General features: G+C 38.3%; 1 protein-coding gene across 3 annotated transcripts in view; it reads left to right on the top strand.

The window, feature by feature from the left end:
- HTR4 (5-hydroxytryptamine receptor 4) overlaps nt 1–22,041 on the top strand; it is a 196,051-nt gene that overhangs the window by 15,102 nt on the left and 158,908 nt on the right. For all 3 annotated transcript variants that reach the window (XM_070793822.1, XM_019965193.2, XM_070793821.1), the window contains exon 2: nt 9,181–9,253. In XM_070793822.1, the coding sequence (XP_070649923.1) occupies nt 9,228–9,253 (26 nt within the window). In that variant the 5' untranslated portion in view covers nt 9,181–9,227. The remainder of the gene's footprint in view (nt 1–9,180; nt 9,254–22,041) is intronic.

Genomic DNA, 22,041 nt, shown 5'->3' with positions numbered 1-22,041 from the left:
TATACAGCCTTGACGTACTCCTTTTCCTATTTGGAACCAGTCTGTTGTTCCATGAATAAATCCTTCATTTAGATATCCTTAATTACCCATATGCTGCCTAAATGCCTCCAATGGCAAGCAACTCACCTTTTCAAAATTTCCTTTAACTTCTGAGAAGTTCTAATTACTTGAAATTTCTTCCTTTGCTAACCCTGTCCAGTACTCTCTGGCCCAGTTGATTCTACCATTGGGAAAATTGAGACCCAGACTGATGAACAAACTTGCTTAAGAATAGGAACAGTGAGTTAGTAGTGGATCAGGCTGAGTGATTCCTGGTCTAGTGTTCTTTCCATTGTGCCAAGCTCCCCCTCTCAACTTGGCAAATAAGATAAATAATGTTTTACTTATTCCTGACACTTGTCCAAAACAAAGGTATTGGAATATGCCCTTTGATGTAGAAATTTAGTCCATGGAAGCATACTCTATAAAGAAATGTGGTCAATCCTTGCACAGTTATGCATGAATATATGCTCATGCAGCCAAAACCAAAGGAAAAAAACTAAAGTGCAACAAAGCAGGCTGAGTTATGACATTGCTCCAAGTTGGCAGATGTTGGCACTGCACCAGACTACATCGATATTTCACTCCAATAGGTGAGGACTATTTACAGGTGAGCCCTGTGCTCACACTTCTCATAATAGAGATGCAACTACACACCTTGTGTTAACCATTAACAACTGTTCCACAGTAATCTTTCAGAGTATTCTCAGTAAATGAGCACAGGTAAAGATGAGATGTGCTTACCTTCAGGGTTTGCCCTTTAGTTATATAAAATTTGTAAGTCAGAAAACTAAGAGTTGGAATCAGCATTTGCTGGCAAGAAGAATATCACCTCTTTCTTCTCCTTCTCCTTCCCTTTTAAGGAAAGATAAGTCTCAATGTATACAACAAAGAAAAGAAGCTTCAAGGAATCTGATGGAGTTGCATGTTTCTGTATCTTTACTTTTATGACAAAGTGTTTTGAATAATTAGTGGCTTGAGCTTTTCCTACTGCTGAGATAATACTGAGACCTTCATTTATACCTCACATGGTAGAAAGGTTTATTTGACGCCCTCTTTCTCTTGTTTCCCAGGACTTGCTGTGCTTTTTCCCCCTGGTTATGACAATCTAAGACTGTTTTTCTGAAGGAGATGAGGATACAGTATGACTGTCATTAAAACACAAATATACACATGCATGTGTGCCACAGACATACATGGTCTAATTGAATTTAAATTAGAAATTTTAGAAGTGACATAGCTTATATCTGAGCATGCGAGATAGTCAGTTGACTGTGCTTTTAATTAACTAGGTAGTATTTTGTTAAGGTGTCAGAAACATGCAAGATATGCAAAGTATGCAAGATAAAAGCATGGTTCCTTACACACACCTGTCACTCTGAGCATTCTTCCCAGCAGCTGGTGTCCCTATAATCACAGCTCTGATTAGATATTCCTGGTACACACGACAAAAAATAGTGGACTGTAATCAATGAATCAATTTAGGATAGGTACTGATCACCATTTTCTCTTTTGTTATTCATCCTTTATCTCTAACAAAATGCATGTTCATACTGGTTTGTTAAATGGCAGTCATTTAAAATTTGCTCATTGAGTTTCCATGAGCAAAATATAATAATGTACATTGCTATGAATATATAGTTTTCCCCATGTTGTAACATTTTCCAAGTGCAGTTTCAGTGACTCAAATTTAGCTAGCTTTTAACTGTTTTTTTTTTCAGTTCCAGCTTTTCTTCCTTCTAATCTATATACAAATACAATATTGATTTTCCTGTATATCTCTAAGAAATTTTTTTGTTTCAAATAACGGTTGGAACCGAACTCAAATTGGCTTACACACGAAGAAAGAGAACTTGTTGGCTTAGTATAATTGGGAAGTTCAAGTACAAAACTGTCATAAGACACTGCTAGACCTTAAGTCTCAAATTGTTTCATCAGGATATGGCAATCTCTGTGTTACAACTCTGCTTTCCATTGGTATTAACTTCATTCTCAGACAAACTCTCCTCACATAGTGCCATCGATGGCCACCAGCAGCTTTAAATTGAAAGTTTAGCAACACCAGGAGAAAGACAGACAGACTCTAGCAAATATCTCAGGGCTGGCTTTACAGTCTAGCCAGTGAATTAATGAATCCTTGGGGGCCAGAGAATGAACTGTTCTGATTGGCCAGTCCTGGTCATGTGCTCATCAGTGGGCTTGAGGCAGGGGAGGGGTTCCACAAAGGAAAATCAAGGCATTATTCTCAGAGAAAGAGGAAATAAATGGTTAGCAGAAAATTAAAGCAAAATGTTCCCTTTCATGAGGAGTTTCCCTTTTTAACAGCGGGGGCAAGAGTGATAGGATGAAAAGAACTATGCAAGATAAAGCTTGAGGATATTTGGCAAAACTAATACAATTTGTAAAGTTTAAAAATAAAATAAATTAAAAAAAAAAAAAAAGATAAAGCTTGAGTTTCAGAATTCCCAGTCCTGAATTCAATTCCTAGTTTGGTTAAGTATTAGCTATGTGACTTTGGCAAGTCAGTTGACCTCTTTGATTTTTAGTCTCTCCATCTAACAATAAATTCTCAGAGGTTGGAGGAGAAAGAAAAGGACAGTATTTGGCACTTGTTAATACTAAAGAGTGAATAAATAAGATGAACTGATTTTTAATATTTTTAAAAATTATATTTATTCTGGAGTGGTTCATATACTACCTCCCTGAGGGAAAGTCACAAACTCTCAAACCTCACTTTCCTCATTTGCAAAACAAATTAACTACTTAGTTGACTCAAGAAATATCTATGAAGGGGATACAGTATGTTAGGCATTTTTATAGGCACTGATGTTATAATAGTGATCAAGATATAACTATGCCCTCTTGAAACTTACATTCTGGTAAGAGAGATAGATCACTAATAAAGAAGCAAAGGAGTATATATAATGTATGTACTAAGAAGGAAAAAATAGAGTGGGTTACAGAAATTTTCAGAAAATGAGGCCTGAAATTTTACTTAAGTCATCAGGAAAATGGCATTTGGGCTGTGTCCCTAAGGAAGTAATGGAGTGATCTACATAGTAGCATTCCAGGGAGAGGAAACAAGTGAAAAGGCCCTGAGGTGAGAGCCTACACTGATGGTCAATGAAAAAAGCAAAACCAGTGAATACAAAGGCAGTGAGTGGATGGGACATTGGAGAGGAGCTGGGGTCAGATTATGATATGGTTGTTGTTGTTCAGTCACTCAGTCATGTCCAACTCTTTGTGACTCCATAGACTGCAGCACACTAGGCTTCCCTGTCCTTCACCATCTCCTGGAACATGTTCAAACTCATGTCCATTGAGTCAGTGTTGCCATTCAACTATCTCATCCTCTGTTGTTCCCTTCTCCTCCCGCCTTCAGTCTTTCCCAGCATCAGGGTCTTTGCTAATGAGTCAACTCTTCACATCAGTTCACTAAAGTATTGGAACTTAAGCTTCAGCATCAGTCCTTCCAGTGAGTATTCAGGACTGATCTCCTTTAGGATTGACTGGTTTGATCTCCTTGCAGTCTAAGGGACTCTCAAGAGTCTTCTCCAATACCACAGTTCAAAAGCATCAATTCTTTGGTGTTCAGCTTTATGGTCCAACTCTCACCTCCATATTTGACTACTGGAAAAGTCATACTTTTGACTATATGGACGTTGTTGGCAAAGTAATGTCTCTGCTTTTTAATATGTTGTCTAGGTTGGTCATAGCTTTTCTTACAAGGAGCAAGTGTCTTTGAATTTCATGGCTGCAGTCACCATCTGCAATGATTTGGGAGCCTCCCAAAATAAAGTCTCTCATTGTTTCCGTTGTTTCCCTGTTTATTTGCCATAAAATGATGGAACTGGATGCCATGATCTTAGTTTTCTGAATGTTGAGTTTTAAGGCAGCTTTTTCACTCTCCTGTTTCACCTTCATCACAAGGCTCTTTAGTTCCTCTTTGCTTTCTGCCATAAGGATGGTATCATCTGCATATCTGAGGTTGTGGATATTTCTCCCAGCAGTCTCGATTCCAGCTTGTGCTTCATCCAGCCCAGCATTTTGCATGATGTACTCTGCATATAAGTTAAATAAGCAGGGTGACAGTATACAGCCTTGATGTACTCCTTTCCCAATTTGGAACCAGGCGTTACATGTCTGGTTCTAACTGTTGCTTCTTGACCAGCATACAGATTTTACAGGAGGCAGGTAAGGTATTCCCATCTCTAAGAATTTTCCACTGTTTGTTGTGATCCACATAGTCAAAGGCTTTAGCATAGTCAATGAAGCAGAAGTAGCTGTTTTTCTGGAATTCTCTTGCTTTTTCTATGATCTGACACACGTTGGCAATTTGATCTCTGATTTCTCTGCCTTTTCTAAATCCAGTTTGAACGTTTGGAAATTCTAGGTTCACATACTGTTGAAGCCTGGGCTTGGAGAATTTTGAGCATTACTTTGCTAGCATGTGAAATGAGTGCAATTGTGCAGTAGTTTGAACATTCTTTGGCATTGCTCTTCTTTGGGATTGGAATGAAAACTGATCTTTTCCAGTCTTGTGGCCAATGCTGAGTTTTCCAAATTTGCTGGCCTATTGAATGCAGCACTTTCACAGCATCATCTTTTAGGATTTGAAATAGTTCAGCTGGAATTCTATCACCTCCACTAGCTTTGTTCGTAGTGATGCTTCCTAAGGCCCACGTGACTTCACACTCCTAGATGTCTGGCTGTAGGTGAGTGATCGATCACACCATCATGTTTATCTAGGTCATTAAGATCTTTTTTGTGTAGTTCTTCTGTGTATTCTTGTCACATTTTCTTAATATCTTTTGCTTCTATTAGGTCCATACCATTTCTGTCCTTTATTGTGCCCATCTTTGCATGAAATGTTCCTTTGATATCTCTAATTTTCTTGAAGAGATCTCTAGTCTTTCTATTCTATTGTTTTCCTCTATTTCTTTGCATTGTTCACTTAGGAAGGCTTTCTTATCTTTCCTTGCTATTCTTTGGAACTCTGCATTCAGATGGGTATAACAATCCTTTTCTCCTTTGGCCTTTACTTCTCTTCTTTTTTTAATTTTTAGAAATTTATTCATTTTTTAATTGAAGGATATTTGTTTTACAGAATTTTGTTGTTTTCTGTCTTTTCTCAGCTATTTGTAAGGCCTCCTCAGACAGCCATTTTACCTTTTTGCATTTCTTTTTCTTGGAGATAGTTTTGATTACTGCCTCCTGTCCATTATCATGAGCCTCCATCCATAGTTCTTCAGCCATTCTGTCTATCAGATCTAATCCCTTGAATCTGTCATTTCCAATGTATAATCGTAAGGGATTTGTATTTAGATCTTACCTTAATGGCCTCGTGGTTTTCCCTACTTTATTCAATTTAAGTCTGAATTTTTCAATACAGAGTTCATGATCTGAACCACAGTCGGCTCCTGGTCTTGTTTTTCATGACTGTATAGTGCTTCTCCATCTTCAACTGCAAAAAATATAATCAATCTGATTTCGGTATTGACCACCTGGTGATGTCCATGTGTAGGAGTCGTCTCTTGTGTTGTTGGATGAAGATGTTTTCTATGACCAGGGCGTTCTCTTGGCAAAACTCTGTTAGCCTTTGCCCTGCTTCATTTTTATTCCGGGGTCAAACTTACTTTGGTTATCTCTTGACTTCCTACTTTTGCATTACAGTCCCCTATGATAAAAAAAGGGAGAAGGCAATGGCATCCCACTCCAGTACTCTTGCCTGGAAAATCCCATGGACAGAGGAGCCTGGTAGGCTGCAGTCCATGGGATCGCTAAGAGTCCGACATGACTGAGCGACTTCACTTTCACTTTTCACTTTGATGCATTGGAGAAGGAAATGGCAACCCACTCCAGTGTTCTTGCCTAGAGAATCCCAGGGACGGTGGAACCTGGTGGGCTGCCGTCTATGGGATTGCAGAGAGTCAGACACGATTGAAGTGACTTAGCAGCAGTGGCGTGATAAAAAAGACATCTTTTTTTGATGTTAGTTCTAGAAGGTCTTGTAGGTCTTCATAGAGCCGTTCAACTTCAGTTTCTTCAGCATTAGTGGATTAGGACGTGGACTTGGATTACTGTGATATTGAATGATTTGCCTTGGAAACGGACAGAGATCATTCTGTCGCTTTTGAGATTGCACCCAAGTATTGCATTTCTTGGACTCTTTTGTTGACTATGAGGGCTTCTCCATTTCTTCTAAGGGATTCTTTCCCACAGTAGTAGATATAATGGTCATCTGAGTTAAATTTGCCCATTTCAGTCCATTTTAGTTCACAGATACCTAAAATGTCGATGTTTATTCTTACCACTCCCTGTTTGATCACTTCCAATTTACCTTGTTTTATGGAGCTAACATTTCAGGTTCCTATGCACTATTGTTCTTTACAGCATGAGACATTACTTTCACCACCAGACATACACCACTGGGAGTTGTTTCTGCTTTGGCTCAGCCTCTTCATTCCTTCTGGAGCTATTTCTCCGTTGTTCTCCAGTAGCATATTGGGCACCTACCGAGCTGGGGAGTTCATCTTTCAGTGTCATATCTTTTTGCCTTTTCATACTGTTCACGGGGTTCTCAAGGCAAGAATGCTGAAGTGGTTTGCCATTCCCTTTTCCAGTGGACCACGTTTTACCAGAACTCGCCACCATGACCCGTCCATCTTGGGTGGCCCTATCTGTATGGCTCATAGTTTCATTGAGTTAGACAAAGTTGTGACCCATGTGATCAGTTTGAATTTTACCTATTAAGCAAAATCCAAAATGATAAGGGGTTTAAACTTTATTCTAAGTGTGTCAGGAAGCCACTAGTATTTTATATATGCAAGAAATGATCTGACTTCCATTTCAAAAATGCTACTGTGGGGAGAAGAGATGATGGTGGAGCCAGCAGGAGACCAGTTACAAAAGTTAGGAGAGTGGTTAGGACACCGGGTGGGAAAGGAGATGGTGGCTTGGACCAGGTGTGGTTTTGGAGGTAATGAAAGAAAAAGTCAGGTTGAGGAATCATTTTCAAAGTAGAGGAGGGAGTTTGCTAATAGTTTGATTGTAGGGTGTGAAAAAAAAAAGTGTAACTGGATAAATGGTGGAGTCATTTACTGTGATAGAGGATGCTAGGGGAGGAGCAGGTTATTGTGCTGGAGTGGGAAATGAGTTTAGTTTGAAATGCTTTTTTAATCATCCAAGTTGAGATGTCAGGTAGGTGATACGAGTCTGGGAAGGGCCTAGGATGAAGCTGTAACTTTGAGAATCTTTAGCAAATAGACTGTATTTTAAGACATGGGGTGAATGGTAATCTGTTATTTTTTGCTCTTCAAAGACATAAGTTATTTATATTATCTGCGTTAGGACTAACTACTATAAATAGGTTACTGTATTATTATGATTAAAATAATATGAGTATTTTCAGTTTTTTAAGCTCTTTTTGAAGTGGGTGGTTTATCCCTGGTGGCTCAGACAATAAAAGCGTCTGCCTGCAATGTGGGAGACCTGGATTCAATCCCTGGGTCTGGAAGATCCCCTGGAGAAGGAAATGGCAATCCACTCCAGTATTGTTTCCTGGAGAACCCCCATGGACGGAGAAGCCTGATGGGTTACAGTCCATGGGATAGCAAAGAGTTGGACACGACTGAGCAACTTCACTTTCTGTCTTTCTTTGAAGTGGGTAATCAACCCTTGATGATTGTCTGCCTAGAAAAAAGTAGATATGCACACACATCATTTCACTTCAGGAATGATTCTAGATAGACTTGTACAAAGGATGGAATCCCACCACTTCAGTAGTTAGGGCTTTGTACTTAATGTATTTCAAATAAAAGATTATTCCAGATTCAGAATGTAAAAGAGATAGAGGTAGACAGAGGTGTTTTGCTTGAGGTCAGAGTAGAGGATTGAGCCGTGTAGGCTCAGCCTTCCTCACACCTGTCATAGATGCACAAATGTACATGGGTGCCCATGTTAATCTTACAGGTTTCAAAGAATAAAAACACACACAGAAATCTATGTCCTTTCCAGCTCTGGTGGCCTGTCATTTTTTTCCTGGCTGCCAGGCATATATGTTTGGTTCATGCTGACCAAGGAATCCCAGGGCTCAGGCTGAGTTTCATGGTTCTGTTATGTACATAAACAGATTTACAGTTTCTTCCCTGTAAAATTTTACTAGAAAGCCAGCAGATGGAATTATAGAATATCAGAGCTAGAAGTAAACCCAGCGATCATCTCTTCCCATCCCTTCTGTTTATTGAGAAGTATTGAATAGATGATGTCATTAGAAGAAAAAGGGTCTTGCTTAGGGTAACCTCAAAAGAAACAGACTGACCTCTGCCCCTATGTTCTCTGACTCACCATGTTTTGGAATAAATGTGGTGAGAAATACAGAAATTTTTCTGTGAACCAAAACTACACAGCCAGGTCAGAGAACTGACTTGGTGGATATCAGTGAGTGTCTGTCCATTAAAGAGAGTAAGGTCTTCTTAAGGTCTGTGCTAGAGGAACTATCAGTAGTTTGAAAGTTGACCTCCTCTTTGATTGTGAGTCCTTAGCCTGGGGTTCATGGAAAGGCCTCAGGGAATTGTGGGCTCCCCAGAAAAGGTGTATGTGTGTGTATGCACACCTATTTCTTTTTTCCTAGGAAGACAGTTCTCAAGAGTTTACTATTATAGAGTCTTAAAGAGATATGATTATCCACCCTCAAAAAGGGTTTTAAAAATAGCAACCTGAAAAATTCTCATAGGAAGCAAGATGGCTGACCATCTTAGACAGTGTTCTGTTTTAAGTTTCCACCAGCTGGTGTCCTAATGCAGACATATAAATAAGCTATGTTTCTGGGAAGAGCAAAAAGTAATAAGTAAATAGATTAAACATGGAGTAAAAAGAAATGCCTTTATGTTCTAATCTCTAGGAGATTAATCAAATGCAAAGAAACTCATTTGTGAGTTTCTTTGATGCAGCACTCATCTATGCCATATCTCAGAATGCCAATAACCTTTTAATGTAATATTGTTTATTACTTTTCCAATACTGTGCAAAAGTCTTAGTTATTAGGAAGCAATGATTATTTGACATTTTTTCCCTTAATGACTTTTATTTTTCTACATTGCCTTCTCGTCTAATCCCTTTTTTATTATTTCCCCATTATAGTACCCAGTGGGCGCTGACATCCAACTCACCCATGCCTATTTCCTGTAATGGACGAACTTGATGCTAATGTGAGGTATGTTGCATTTTTATATATGTTGTGCTATAAATTGTGGTTATTTGAACTCTCAGACTTCTGAAAAATCTGTTTGGGTAGAGTTACAAAGTTAATAAATGTGTATTTTCTACAACATTTCATATATCAATATAATCGTGAATGTGGTACTGTTTATTAATTTTTTAATTTCATTTATGCTTAAATGGTAAGTATAATATAGCTGTAAATGATTCCAGATGCCTGTGCTAAAAGTTAGTGCTACAAGAGATGCTGTTGCATGAAAATATTCATCTCTGTAACAGGAAGGAAGAAATCTATTTAAATGGGGGCAAAAATACCTTAAGAATATTTATGTGTGTTTCTAAACTTGAGATACATACTTAAATAGCTTTTTGTGACAAGTACTAGTTTGCTAGTTCTTTTATCAACCAGGTCATTTTATTGTATGGCATAATGGTTGCATGGTATAGTTACATAAAGCTGAATTACTTTTGTTTTCTTTTCCTATAATTTCCCACAACTCTTGGAGATCAAACAATAGGATGGCTTCTAGGGAAATTTTTTTCTTAAAGGCTTGCTGCGTTTTATTCAGTACAACCAAATAATGTGAAAAAATGTGTTCAATAAGATTTAAATGTTATGAATTGGCATTTGAGGCTGAAGATATCATTGATATCAATAGCTGGAAGACATGCTCAAAAAATACAGTCTTGGTGCAAGCACAGGAGCAGTTTTTCTTTCATTTGAGATCTGTAGGAAAGCATATTTCAGGTATAGATCAGGGGCACCGTGCCTCTGTGTTTGATGTAGAACCCTGTTACAAAATGAAGCTGTCAAACATCTTGACAGAAACTCTAATGTAATGTGACTGGAGTTGCAAAGATGTACTATCACCGTAACCCAGGGATTCCTTAAGGGTCAAATATGTCTCATGAATAATAAAAGGCCAAAGTGAGCAATGTCAATGGCTATAAGTTTATCAAGTTGTTTTAAGTTTCAGACACTGTATTAAAGTGGATCAGTTGGTTAAAATGTACTTCTTTTTGGGTAATTCAGATAGCATGATCTCTGACATTTCTAGATTTTCAACATTTATTTACAGTGGGCTTGAATTCTAATAGCAGGATACAATTCAATTAAATTAACATTAGCCTTTCTTTTGGGTGCTGTAGAAGTGTTATGCAGGATACAAGATGGTATCAGTCCTCAGAATCTTGTCTCTGGACCATCTTCTTTGTCTGATTTCTAAACTGATCCCATCAATATATACTCACCCTTACCCACTCCCCCTTCCTACCCACAGTATTAGTAATATGCAAATGCAACAGACTTTCCACCCATTTCCTTCCCAGCCCACACTCTTGGTGTCCATGAAAGGACATTTATTTACCAAATTGTGATGTATGGATCACTAGTAATGCATGATGATTTTAGGTGGCACATGAACATCTGTTTTATTTTAAAGTAGGTATTTTAAGGTAATCTTATAGGGGCAAGTAATGGTGGCTCAGACAGTAAAGAATCTGCCATCCCTGAATTGGGAGGATCCCCTGGAGAAGAGAATGGCTACTCATTCCAGTATTCTCGCCTGGGAAAGTCTATGGACAGAGGAGCCTGGCAGGCTACAGTCCATGGGGTCACAAAGAGTCTGACATGACTGAGAGACTAACATTTAAACTTAATACTATTTTGCCACTGATAGTAGTGAAATAGAATTTTCTTCTAAAATACATTTAGTTAAAATTTAAAAGTAAGTTTTACTAAAAGAAAAGTTTTATACAACTGTATTAATTATATTTATCATGTTGTAGTTAAACTTATCCTATAATTGGGGGTTAGCATCTTTTAACTGCCTTCATTCTTGTTGAGAGTAAATCCTAAGAACTTTCATGCCAAAGAAAAGTATTTTTTTTCTATTTCTTTAATTTTTTATCTATATGAGATGGTGAAAGTGAAAGTCACTCAGTTGTGTCCAGCTCTTTGTGACCCCATGGACTGTACAGTCCATAAAGTTCTCCAGGCCAGAATACTGGAATGGGTAGCTGTTCCCTTCTCCAGGGGATCTTCCCAACTCAGAGACTGAACTCAGGTCTCACACATTGCAGGTGGATTCTTAACCATCTGAGCCATAGGGAAGCCCATATGCGATGGTGGATGTTCACTAAACTTATTGTGGTATTCATTTCACAATATATGTAAGTCAGCTCAGTATGCTGTATACCTTAAACTTATACAGTGCTATAAGTCAATTATATCTCAATAAAGCTGAAAAAGAATATTATGTATGTTTAAACTATTCATTAAAAATAAATGTGAAAAATCCACATGGGTCCTATGAAGACAACTAGGGTCCAAAAGCCCATATTCTAGGTATAACTAGATAGAATAAATTTTGTTATTGGAAGAATAGAAACCAGAAAATCTTACTTTGGTAAGGAAATGTCTTCACTTGGTAAAGTGTCCATATAGAGTGAAAGCCAAAGGGCCTGGGTTCCTGGCACAGGAGAGGAATTTTTTAAGTTTTTTAAGTTTTTTTAAGGAATTTTTTAAGACAGGAAAATGAGTGGGCAGAGGAGGGAGAGGTAGGAAAAAAGTAAATTCCAAGAAGAAGGACAGTCTGGATTCTGCTTAGCAGAAGGTGAAGTATGTAGTCGTGTGGTGGCTGTAAAATGTTGAGAGGAGTTAGGTGGCATATTTTTTGTTTGTTTGTTTAAAATTCATGATGTGTGTGCTGACCTCTCCCAGCACTGAGTTCTATAGCAGAATTTTCTAGCTTGGCTAGGAAATCAGTGTTGAATATTTACTATGTACGAGGTCATCATAAACTATAAACTTAACATGTATTATCTCGTTTAATTTTTAAAACAATCTTCCATTTTACAGTGTGTGGTAACTAAGGTACAAAGGGGTTAAGTAACTTGCTTAAGGTCATAAAATCACATTGCCTCCTACTATACTACAGATATTTTATGAGTGTGTGTGTGTGTAAGTTGGTGAGATGGCTGACATTCCTGTCTTGGTAAATGTAGTTTGGAAGAGAGAATGAATATGTGAGAATGAACACCCCAAAAAGCACAGGATGGGAGAAGAATATAAATGCCTGGGGAAATTTCAGAAATCTGAGAGAAAGATTACTATGGGATATAGAATTGAGAGACTCCATCCAGTTTTTCCCAGATATCAAAGAACAGAGAGGTCCTAGGATGACACTTAGGGCTAAATAAAAATGTCTAGCATTTAAGTATTTTGACGGGCCATACTGAACACCTGATTTTTGGTTTGTTTGGTTTCATTTAATTGAGTTTCTTATTTCATTTTGACCCTTGCTATTGTATATCTACTGTTATTGACTGTAAGCATCAGAAACTAACTTGCTAATATATTCAAAGGTAATTTTGGGGAAGCTATAATATATAGGTTCAAATAATTAAGGTGAAAATTCTGGGGGTCTTGGCTTGTAAATAAAAAGAACTTTGAGAATTCTAGTAGAGATAAAAAGTGGAACAATAGCCAACCATAGGAAGAAGTGATCAGTACATTTCTGCATCATGGATGATGTCCAACTCTTTGCTCTATCAATATATGCTGTTCAAGAATCAGAATCAGACGTCTGATTGACCAGGCTAAGTCATGTGACAATTTGTTGTCCAGCATTCATAATGGGAGGTGAATATCAATCAGGAAGATGGCATGCAATGGAGGAAAGTTAAATCCCCTGAAGAAATTGGTGCTTTTTAGGAAAGGGGAATTGAGGCTTGGTAGCCAAAATATGCGGAGAAGGCAATGGCACCCCACTCCAGTACTCTTGCCTGGAAAATCCCATGGGCGGAGGAGGCTGGTGGGCTGCAGTCCATGGGGTCACAAAGAGTCGGACACGACTGAGCGACTTCACTTTCACTTTTCACTTTGATGCATTGGAGAAGGAAATGGCAACCCACTCCAGTGTTCTTGCCTGGAGAATCCCAGGGACGGGGGAGCCTGGTGGGCTGCCGTCTATGGGGTCACACAGAGTCGGACACGACTGAAATGACTTAGCAGCAGCAGCAGCAGCAGCCAAAATATCTTAATGTCAAACTCCATTTGTTTTGTTGCAGTTGGATTTATCTATGTTATTTATAAGTTAGTTGCTCCATGGGTAAATAAAAATATGTAAGGGTTCCTTTATTAGTTTAATATAATTAAGCACCTAAAAGATGTGCCAGGAAGAGTTAACATAAGTGCCTGTTCTTAAAGATCTCAAGCTAGAAGACTGTTACACAAATAGAACTTAGTAAAATGACAAGAGAGCCTGAATAGTGAGCTATATACAGTGAGCTGTATTCTCTGTGAACTAACTATAAGGTACAAGCTGGAATCAAGATAGATAGGAGAAAACATCAGCAACTTCAGATATGCAGATGATACCACTTTAATGGCAGAAAGCTAAGAGGAGCTAAAGAGCCTCTTGATGAGGGTGAAGGAGAAGAGTAAAAGAGCCAGTTTAAGACTAAAGATTTAAAAAATTAAGATCATGGCATCCTCCCCCATTACTGCATGGCAAATAGAAGGGAAAAAATTGGAAGTAGTGACAGATTTCCTCTTCTTGGACTCCAAAATCACTGCTGATGGTGACTGCAGCCATGAAATCAGAAGACAATTGCTTCTTGGCAGGAAAGCGATGGCAAACCTAGACAGTGTGCTGAAAAGCAGAGACATTAGTTTGCCAACAAAGGTCCATATAGTCAGGGTTATGGTCTTCCCAGTGCTCACGTACAGTTCTGAGAGCTGGACCATAAAAAGAAGACAGATGCCAAAGAATTGATGCCTTCTAACTGTGGTGCTGGAGAATACTCCTGAAAGCCCCTTGGACGGCAAGGAGATCAGTCAATATTAAAGGAGACCAACTCCGAATATTCACTGGAAGGACTGAAGCTGAAGCTGTAGTATTCTGGTCATCTGATGCAAACAGATGACTCATTAGAGAAGTCCCTGATGCTGGGAAAGATTGAGAGCAGAAGGAGAAGAGGGCATCAGAGGATGATATGGCTGGACAGCATCACTGATGCAATGAACATGAACTTGGGTCAACTCTGGGAGATAGTGAGAGACAGGGAGGCCTGGCGTGCTGCTGTCCATGGGGTTGCCAAGTCTGACACAACTGGATGACTGAACAACAACAACAAAAAAAAAAAAAAAAAGAAGAAAGAAATACTAGGTGTGGATTTTAGAAATAGGGGAAGCATTACAAGCATTTTTCCCTTAAGAGCTTTCATTGCAGAGAGCAGTTGATGTAGGATGGATTTACTCAGGATGAAAAGCCAGCAGTGAATCAGGCCCTGCCTGGAGGGGCAAGTTCCTGATGAGTCCTAACCTTTGATAAGTAGTGTCTCAAATCTTGCAGCCATCTCTTTCCAGACAATCTGACACACAGTTGATGTCAGTTTCTGGTCTCCTTGCTTCTTGTTGGGGCTCTGTAAGACAACAGCATTCTTTTTGTAGGGTTGAAGAAAGGAAAATGGAAAGAGTAGCTTTGGTGACTTTGCAGCAGATTCTTCTTGAGGATATCCCTGGCCCGCGTTTGGGCGGTGAACCTGGCAGTCCCTAACCCCCCTGCTCACCCCTGAGCTGCTGTGGCTACTTGATGTGGCTCCGAAATAGTTACTGCCTGACTTCAGACATAACCCATGCTTTTTTTCCTCCAAGTTGTGTAGCCCTTTATTAGCAACTAAAATAGAAGGTATCTGTTGTACAACATGGATAGTGATTGACTATAACTGGAGATTTTTATATCCTAAAGGCTGGAAGCTTTTTAACCCATGTTTTTTGTTTTAACTACTAGATTCTCCCCACTGACATGTGTCTCTCCTCAGCTCATGTGTGAGTCCTAAAGGTGACCCAGGTCTGTATCCTTTTCTTCCTGCTGCTTATTGCACATAAACAGTTTCTGCTTTCCAATAATTTTTTCCCTAATAGTTTATGATTCCACAAAGTATAGGGTTCAGGCAGCAGTTAAGTAAGAGCAGAAAAGTTCAAATATTCACAAATTTGCTCTTTGAAGATTTCTCAAAATAAAGAGCTCAGATATTGAATGGAGAGAAAATTTATTTTTAAATCTTGATTCTTTTTATTTTATTTTTCAGGTTTTTTTATCGCTTTATTTTTGTATTTTTTGTGATGGTTTTTATTTTTTATTCTGTTGGTTGCTCTCTTAATTGCATTGTCTAATACAATCGTCTATTTCGTTACTTATTTATTCCTTAATTTGAATGATAATAAAAATTTTCAGTATTTGGTTCTTCCTCCTTTCCCTCTGCCCTTCAAAATTATCTAATTTTAATTGAATATATTATTTTCCTCAGTGTTTATCTTTATATCCTTAAATATACATTTTCATCTCTATGACTTGATTTATTGATTTTAAATACTCTTTCTGAGCACAAAATATAGATTAATTGGAAAGTAGCATATTCATATATGCGGTTCCATTCCACCTTCTGTCCAACTTCCTCTCTTGGCTTCTGTCTAATCATTTTAATTCTGTATTGTTGAGGTTTATCATTTACAGATTATTCTACAGCTGTAATTTGTCTTTGACAAAGTCCTGGAGTTCAAAATACTTAAAGCTCACCTTGAATCATTTTCCTATTATTTTCCCTTCAAATATATTATTTACCCAAGAATATTTTTTTTAATTTTATTTATTTTTAACTGGAGGATAATCGCTTTACAATGTTGTGTTGGCATACATCCCCATGAATCAACTATAGGTATACATATGTCCTCTCCATCTTGAACCTCTCTCCTACCTCCCACCCCATTCATACCTCAAATCTGGTGCTCTGCTCTGGTGTCGCAGAGCACCAGATTTGAGCTCTCTGCGTCATACAGTAAATTTGCACTGGCTATCTAATTTTACATATGACAATGCATGCGTTTCAGTGCTACTGTCTCAATTTGTCCCGCGCTCTTCCTCTCCCGCCCCCGTGGGTAGCCACAGGTCTGTTCTTTCAGCTGTGGCTTCCTCCCAGCCTTGACTCATCTCCCTGCTCCAGTACACTTTGCTGGTGCACTGCCTCTACTCAGTAAGAACACCTTGGTTTAATACTCTGTTTCTCCTCCAAAGAGTAACTGTTATGCTTACTCAGTAATGTTTCTCATTAGCAACCAAAACAGCATCATACAGGAATGATGAATCGTGTAAATGGTAGCATTTCCCTCCTTTTTGCTATGGTTTCTAGCAGTCAGAACTGCATTTGTAACTACCATTAGCAAGTATAGAAGATCTCTAGGCCCTTATTGTGGCTCTAACATGCCTTTATTTTATTTTTCCAATTCTTTTTGCCACTTCATCGTGTTTCTTTTGATTTTTTTTTAACTACAACTTATATTGTTTATTTTTGTAAACCACTTCAAGAAATGAAGGGAAGAAGGAAGAGAGGGAGAAAAAACCCAAGAAGCATTTTTTTCCTGAGAGAGAATCTTTCTTTTTTCTTTGGTAGGGCTTGCCATGTGACAGGGAGCACTTAGCATCACTGAACAGAAGATCAAAATGGCAAGCTTTTATATAGAGCACAAATAAATCTGAATACATACCAAAAGCTGAATACTTAAAAATATAAAATATATACACAATGTAAATGCAGTCACCTGTTGTACACATGTCATAACATTAATTAAAAACCATGACATGATAAGTATTTGGTTGACCCTTGAACAACATGGATTTGAGCTGATTGAGTCCACTTATGTGCAGATTTTTTCAGTAGTAAATACTACATTATTGCATGGTTTAAGGTTGATTGAATCCATGGATGTGTAACTGTTGGTACGGAGGGCCAACTATAAGTTATACATAGATTTTCAACTGCTCAGAGAGTCAGTACCCCTTACCCCTGAGTTATTCAAAGGTTAACTCTAATTACCCAATTGCCTTAATTCTGTCATGGCACTAAGTTGCAATTTACTACTTCAAATCAGTAAATAAAATTCATTGGAAATCAATGTGACTACAGGAATTAATTGAAATGATCCAATTTTAGCAGAGAAAAAAATAGCAATTTTACAAATTAGAGAGTGTTGTATAACACAGGGAAGTTTAAGCTGGTGCTCTGTGATGACCTAGAGGGGTGGGATGAGGAGATAGGGTGGGAGGGAGGGGATATATGTATACTTATGACTGATTCACATTGTTGTATGGCAGAAACCAATACACCATTGCAAAGTAATTATCCTCCAATAAAAATAAAATTTAAAAGATAAATAAAAATAAATTTTAAGTAAAAAAAATAAGGGAGTTGATTTCTGGTTTGATTATTAGTACTGGTGACAGTACTTGTATGCGTGTGTTTAGTCACCAAGTCATGTCTGACTCTGCAACCCTTGGATTATAGCTTGCCAAGCTTCTCTGTCCTTGGAATTTCCCAGGCAAGAATACTGGAATGGGTTGCCATTTCCTTCTCCAGGTGACAATGCTTAGATTTCACTAAAGACTCAGGATGAAGTTAGAATTTTTAATGCTAAATATCCTAAAGCCTTGAAATAACTTCTAGAGTTTAAAATCAAGGTGTACAAGTTGTCAGCCCTGAAGACTTATCAATATGTAATTGATTTGGAAGCAGAGTTAATTCATATTTGTAACCTGGCAATTGCAACTGTGAGCATGTGCAACTTTAAGTCAGTGAAATGTTTTGCAGGAAATCTCTCTTCAGGCTTTGAAATTATGACATGCATTAGCATATAAGGAGAAAGTGAGTGGGTACCATTTAAAAGGGGTTATTTTTATGTTGCTTTAGAAATGTAAATGAGAATCATACTCAACGTTATTACTTGACTGATACAATGGTGATTGTTCAGTCAGTTTTCTGATTATATCAGAAACCTACAAACTGGAACTTACCTTGTTTCTCATGGGGTCACAGGGGACCTTAAAGGGTAGGATGACATTTATGGTCCTAAAACAGTAGTCTCTTGCAGTGTGTGAAATTTGCTGGTTGTGGCTTGAAGCTAGCAGTCCTCTACATGATGTCACTCTATGCAGCTTGCAAAGTACATATACCACAATGATGTCAACTGGAACCATCACAGGAAGCTGAAAGAGTGGGGTTTTGGGAAATAAAACGGCATGGGTTCAAGTCTTGGCTTTCTTATTTACTAGCTATATGACTTTGAACTAGTTATTTCATTCTCAGATCCCTTAGTTTTGGCATCTTGAAAATGGGGTTTTTGTAAGGATTATAAATAATGTAGGTAATACTCTTAACATAGTGTCTCACACATACATACATCAAACAAATGGTGAATGTTGTCTTTAGTGATCACAATAATCATGAGATATAGGCTTTTATTACCCCTGAGGACTGCTGATTAATTGCTATATAAGTTTATTGATTGCTTAAATTTGGTATCCATTTAATTGGCTGAGCTTATTAATCACTTGTTCAATTTTTTGGCTGTTTGTCCTTGATTGTGCCCATTCTCTGCTGAGAAAACTGAGGCTCTCTGAAAGGTGATAGAAAACCTTCAGTGCTGGGTCTCACAAGTGGCATAATTGGGATACTCTTCTCTACCCTATTCAGCACTGTTTTCTCTTTACTCTGCATCTTCCATGAACATGGATCCATTCCTGTTTGGGAATTGGAGGATCTAAGATTCAATCCTATGTCTTGTTGACTCAGTCTTATGCTCTGTTCAATAAAGCCATCTCTCTATTATATGCAATGCATCCCTTAACTGATGATTTTTTGTTTAGAGGCAAGCATCTCTGACTTTTTTCTTTCTGTTTCTATGTGTATCAGTGTCCTGTTGGGAAAATAGAGGCTGTTTAATAAATTTCAAACAAAGGTAGGTTTAATGCAGGGCATTGGTCACAAAGCTCCCTGAAAGGACAGGAAGGAGGGGGTGTGAACCAGAGGTCATGAAGCTTCGGGGAACTGCCCCAAGCCCTGCTGTCATCACATTTGTTGCTTACGGACTCATTTGCTACTGCTATCACTGCTGATGGCACTTCCAGATACTGGAGAGAAATGTTTCTTTTTTCCTCTCAAAATCCAGTTTCCCATTCTTGACCTCTTATTTAGAGAACATAAGCAGAAGCTATCTAGTAAGAAGTAAGGAAAGTAGAGTTTTTAGATTTCTTCCCTCTCTGATTGGGAGCCACATTTCTATAAGAGGTGAAGCCAGTATTTTTACTGGGGTTTGCTTGATATCAGACTCTAAGTTTCACAGTTTGCTTGTGCTGAGATTTCTGTGTTGTAGAGTATCTGTTCTGTTCATTTTAAGACTTGGGTTTCCAAACTAAAGGCCTGGCACATACATTTGTTTGGCCTGTTTCAGTTTTTAAAAAATGACTGAAGCGCCTTTGGGGAGCCTGGGCACTCTCCAGTTTACCAGAGTAACAATGAATTATATTATCTGCAAACAACCATTTTGTTACCCCTACCTAGCCATAGCATTCAGTTGGTCAGGGAGTTCAATCTGCCTACCACATCCTCAAAGGCTTTTTATTTTATTAATTAAATTTTGAAAGTGGGGTAAGAACCATTTAAATTTTTATAGACCATATTATGACATTTAGTACCTGCTATTTTTCTCCCTGGAAATTTCTTTTATTATCAGTTAGCAAATAAGGTTGTGTTGAATTAAAGAACTTTTTCAATTAAGGAATTGAAACAGGTTTCTAACTAAATATCTGTTAAGTGATTACCATTTTATCAGTCAGGTAATGATGTGCAGGCAATGTTCTTATTTGCATTTCTAAAGAACTGTAAGAATAATCTTTCTTTTTCCCCATTCTCCTCTGCCCACTCACTTGCTCCTGAACTTATAATGGCTTTATTAATTTCAGTGCTTGAAAAAAGTATTATAGAAAGTACTCATCCTTGAATGTTCAGTACTACCATGTATTTTGCTTAACAGATATAGATGCATATTTATTGTAAGATCTCACTGTCTACAGTGTAACTGGCTTTTTTAGCCTCACCATATCTCAAATGTCACCATTGTTCATTATGTATAATTATTGCAATCCAAACCCTCAAAGTTGAGTTCTAGAAAAAGTGTATGTGTAGGTAATATAGCACTCCTTTGTTGGTGGTGGTCAGTCACTAAGTTGTGTCCAACTCTTTCCAACACCATGAACTGCAGCACGCCAGGCTTCTCTGTCCATCACTATATCCCTGAGTTTGCTCAAATTTATGTCCATTGACTCAGTGATGCCATCCAACCATCTCATCTTCTGTCATCCCCTTCTCTTCCTGCCTTCAATCTTTGCTAGCATAGGTGTCTTTTCAATGAGTCGACTCTTCGCATCAGGTGGCTAAAATATTGGAGCTTCAGCTTTAGCATCAATCCTTCCAATGAATTCAGTTCAGTTCAGTCACTCAGTCGTGTCCGACTCTTTGCGACACCATGAACCACAGGATTCCAGGCCTCCCTGTCCATCACCAAATATCAGAGTTTACCCAAACTCATGTCCTTTGAGTCGGTGATGCCATCCAACCATCTCATCCTCTGTCGTCCCCTTCTCCTCCTGCCTTCAATCTTTCCCAGCATCAGGGTCTTTTGAAATGAGTCAGCTCTTCACATCAGGTGGCCAAAGTATTGCAGTTTCAGCTTTAGCATCAGTCCTTCCAATGAACACCCAGAACTGATCTCCTTTAGGATGGACTGATTGGATCTCCTTGTAGTCCAAGGGACTCTCAAGAGTCTTCTCCAACACCACAGTTCAAAAGCATCAATTCTTCTGCATTCAGCTTTCTTTATAGTCCAATTCTCACATCCATACATGACTACTGGAAAAAACCATAGCCTTGACTAGACAGACATTTGTTGACAAAGTAATGTCTCTGCTTTTGAATATGCTGTCTAGGTTGGTCCTAACTTTCCTTCCAAGGAGTAAGCATCTTTTAATTTCATGGCTGCAGTCACCATCTGTAGTGATTTTGGAACCCCAAAAAATAGTCAGCCACTGTGTCCACTGTTTCCCCATCTGTTTGCCATGAAGTGATGGGACCGGATGCCATGATCTTAGTTTTCTGAATGTTGAGCTTTAAGCCAGCTTTTTCACTCTCCTCTGTCACTTTCATCAAGAGACTCTTTATTTCTTCTTCACTTTCTGAAGAAATAACCTTCAATATCTGAGGTTATTGATATTTCTCCCGGCAATCTTGATTCCAGCTTGTGCTTCTTCCAGCCCAGCGTTTCTCATGATGTACTCTGCATAGAAGTTAAATAAGCAGGGTGACAATATACAGCCTTGACGTACTCCTTTTCCTATTTGGTACCAGTCTGTTGTTCCATGTCCAGTTCTAACTGTTGCTTCCTGACCTGCATACAGGTTTCTCAAGAGGCAGATCAGGTGGTCTGGTATTCCCATCTCTTTCAGAATTTTCCACAGAATATTATTTTATTTATCTATTATTTTATTTATGGAGTATTATTCATTTTATTTTATTCTTTATTCCACATAATATTCCAATGAATATTCAGGACTAATTTCCTTTAGTGTTAAGTGGTTTGATCTCCTTACTGTCCAAGGGACTGTCAAGAGTTTTCCCCAGCACCACAGTTTGAAAGCATCGATTCTTCTGTGTCAGGCTCTTTATAGTCCAACTCTCACATCCATACATGACTACTGGAAAAACCATAACTTCAATTATATGGACCTTTCTCAGCAAAGTGATGTCTCTGCTTTTTAATACACTATCTATATTTGTCATAGCTATTCTTCCAAGGAAAAATCATCTTTTAATATTGTGGCTGCAGTCACCGTCCACAGTGATTTGGGAGCCCAAGAAAATGAAATTTGACATTGTCCATATTTTCTCCAT

This window comes from Bos indicus, chromosome 7, assembly GCF_029378745.1.
Source record: "Bos indicus isolate NIAB-ARS_2022 breed Sahiwal x Tharparkar chromosome 7, NIAB-ARS_B.indTharparkar_mat_pri_1.0, whole genome shotgun sequence".
In the NCBI taxonomy this organism is placed as follows: domain Eukaryota; kingdom Metazoa; phylum Chordata; class Mammalia; order Artiodactyla; family Bovidae; genus Bos; species Bos indicus.
The sequence above is the reverse complement of the archived record's forward strand: the minus strand, read 5'-3'. Positions and strand labels throughout refer to the sequence as shown.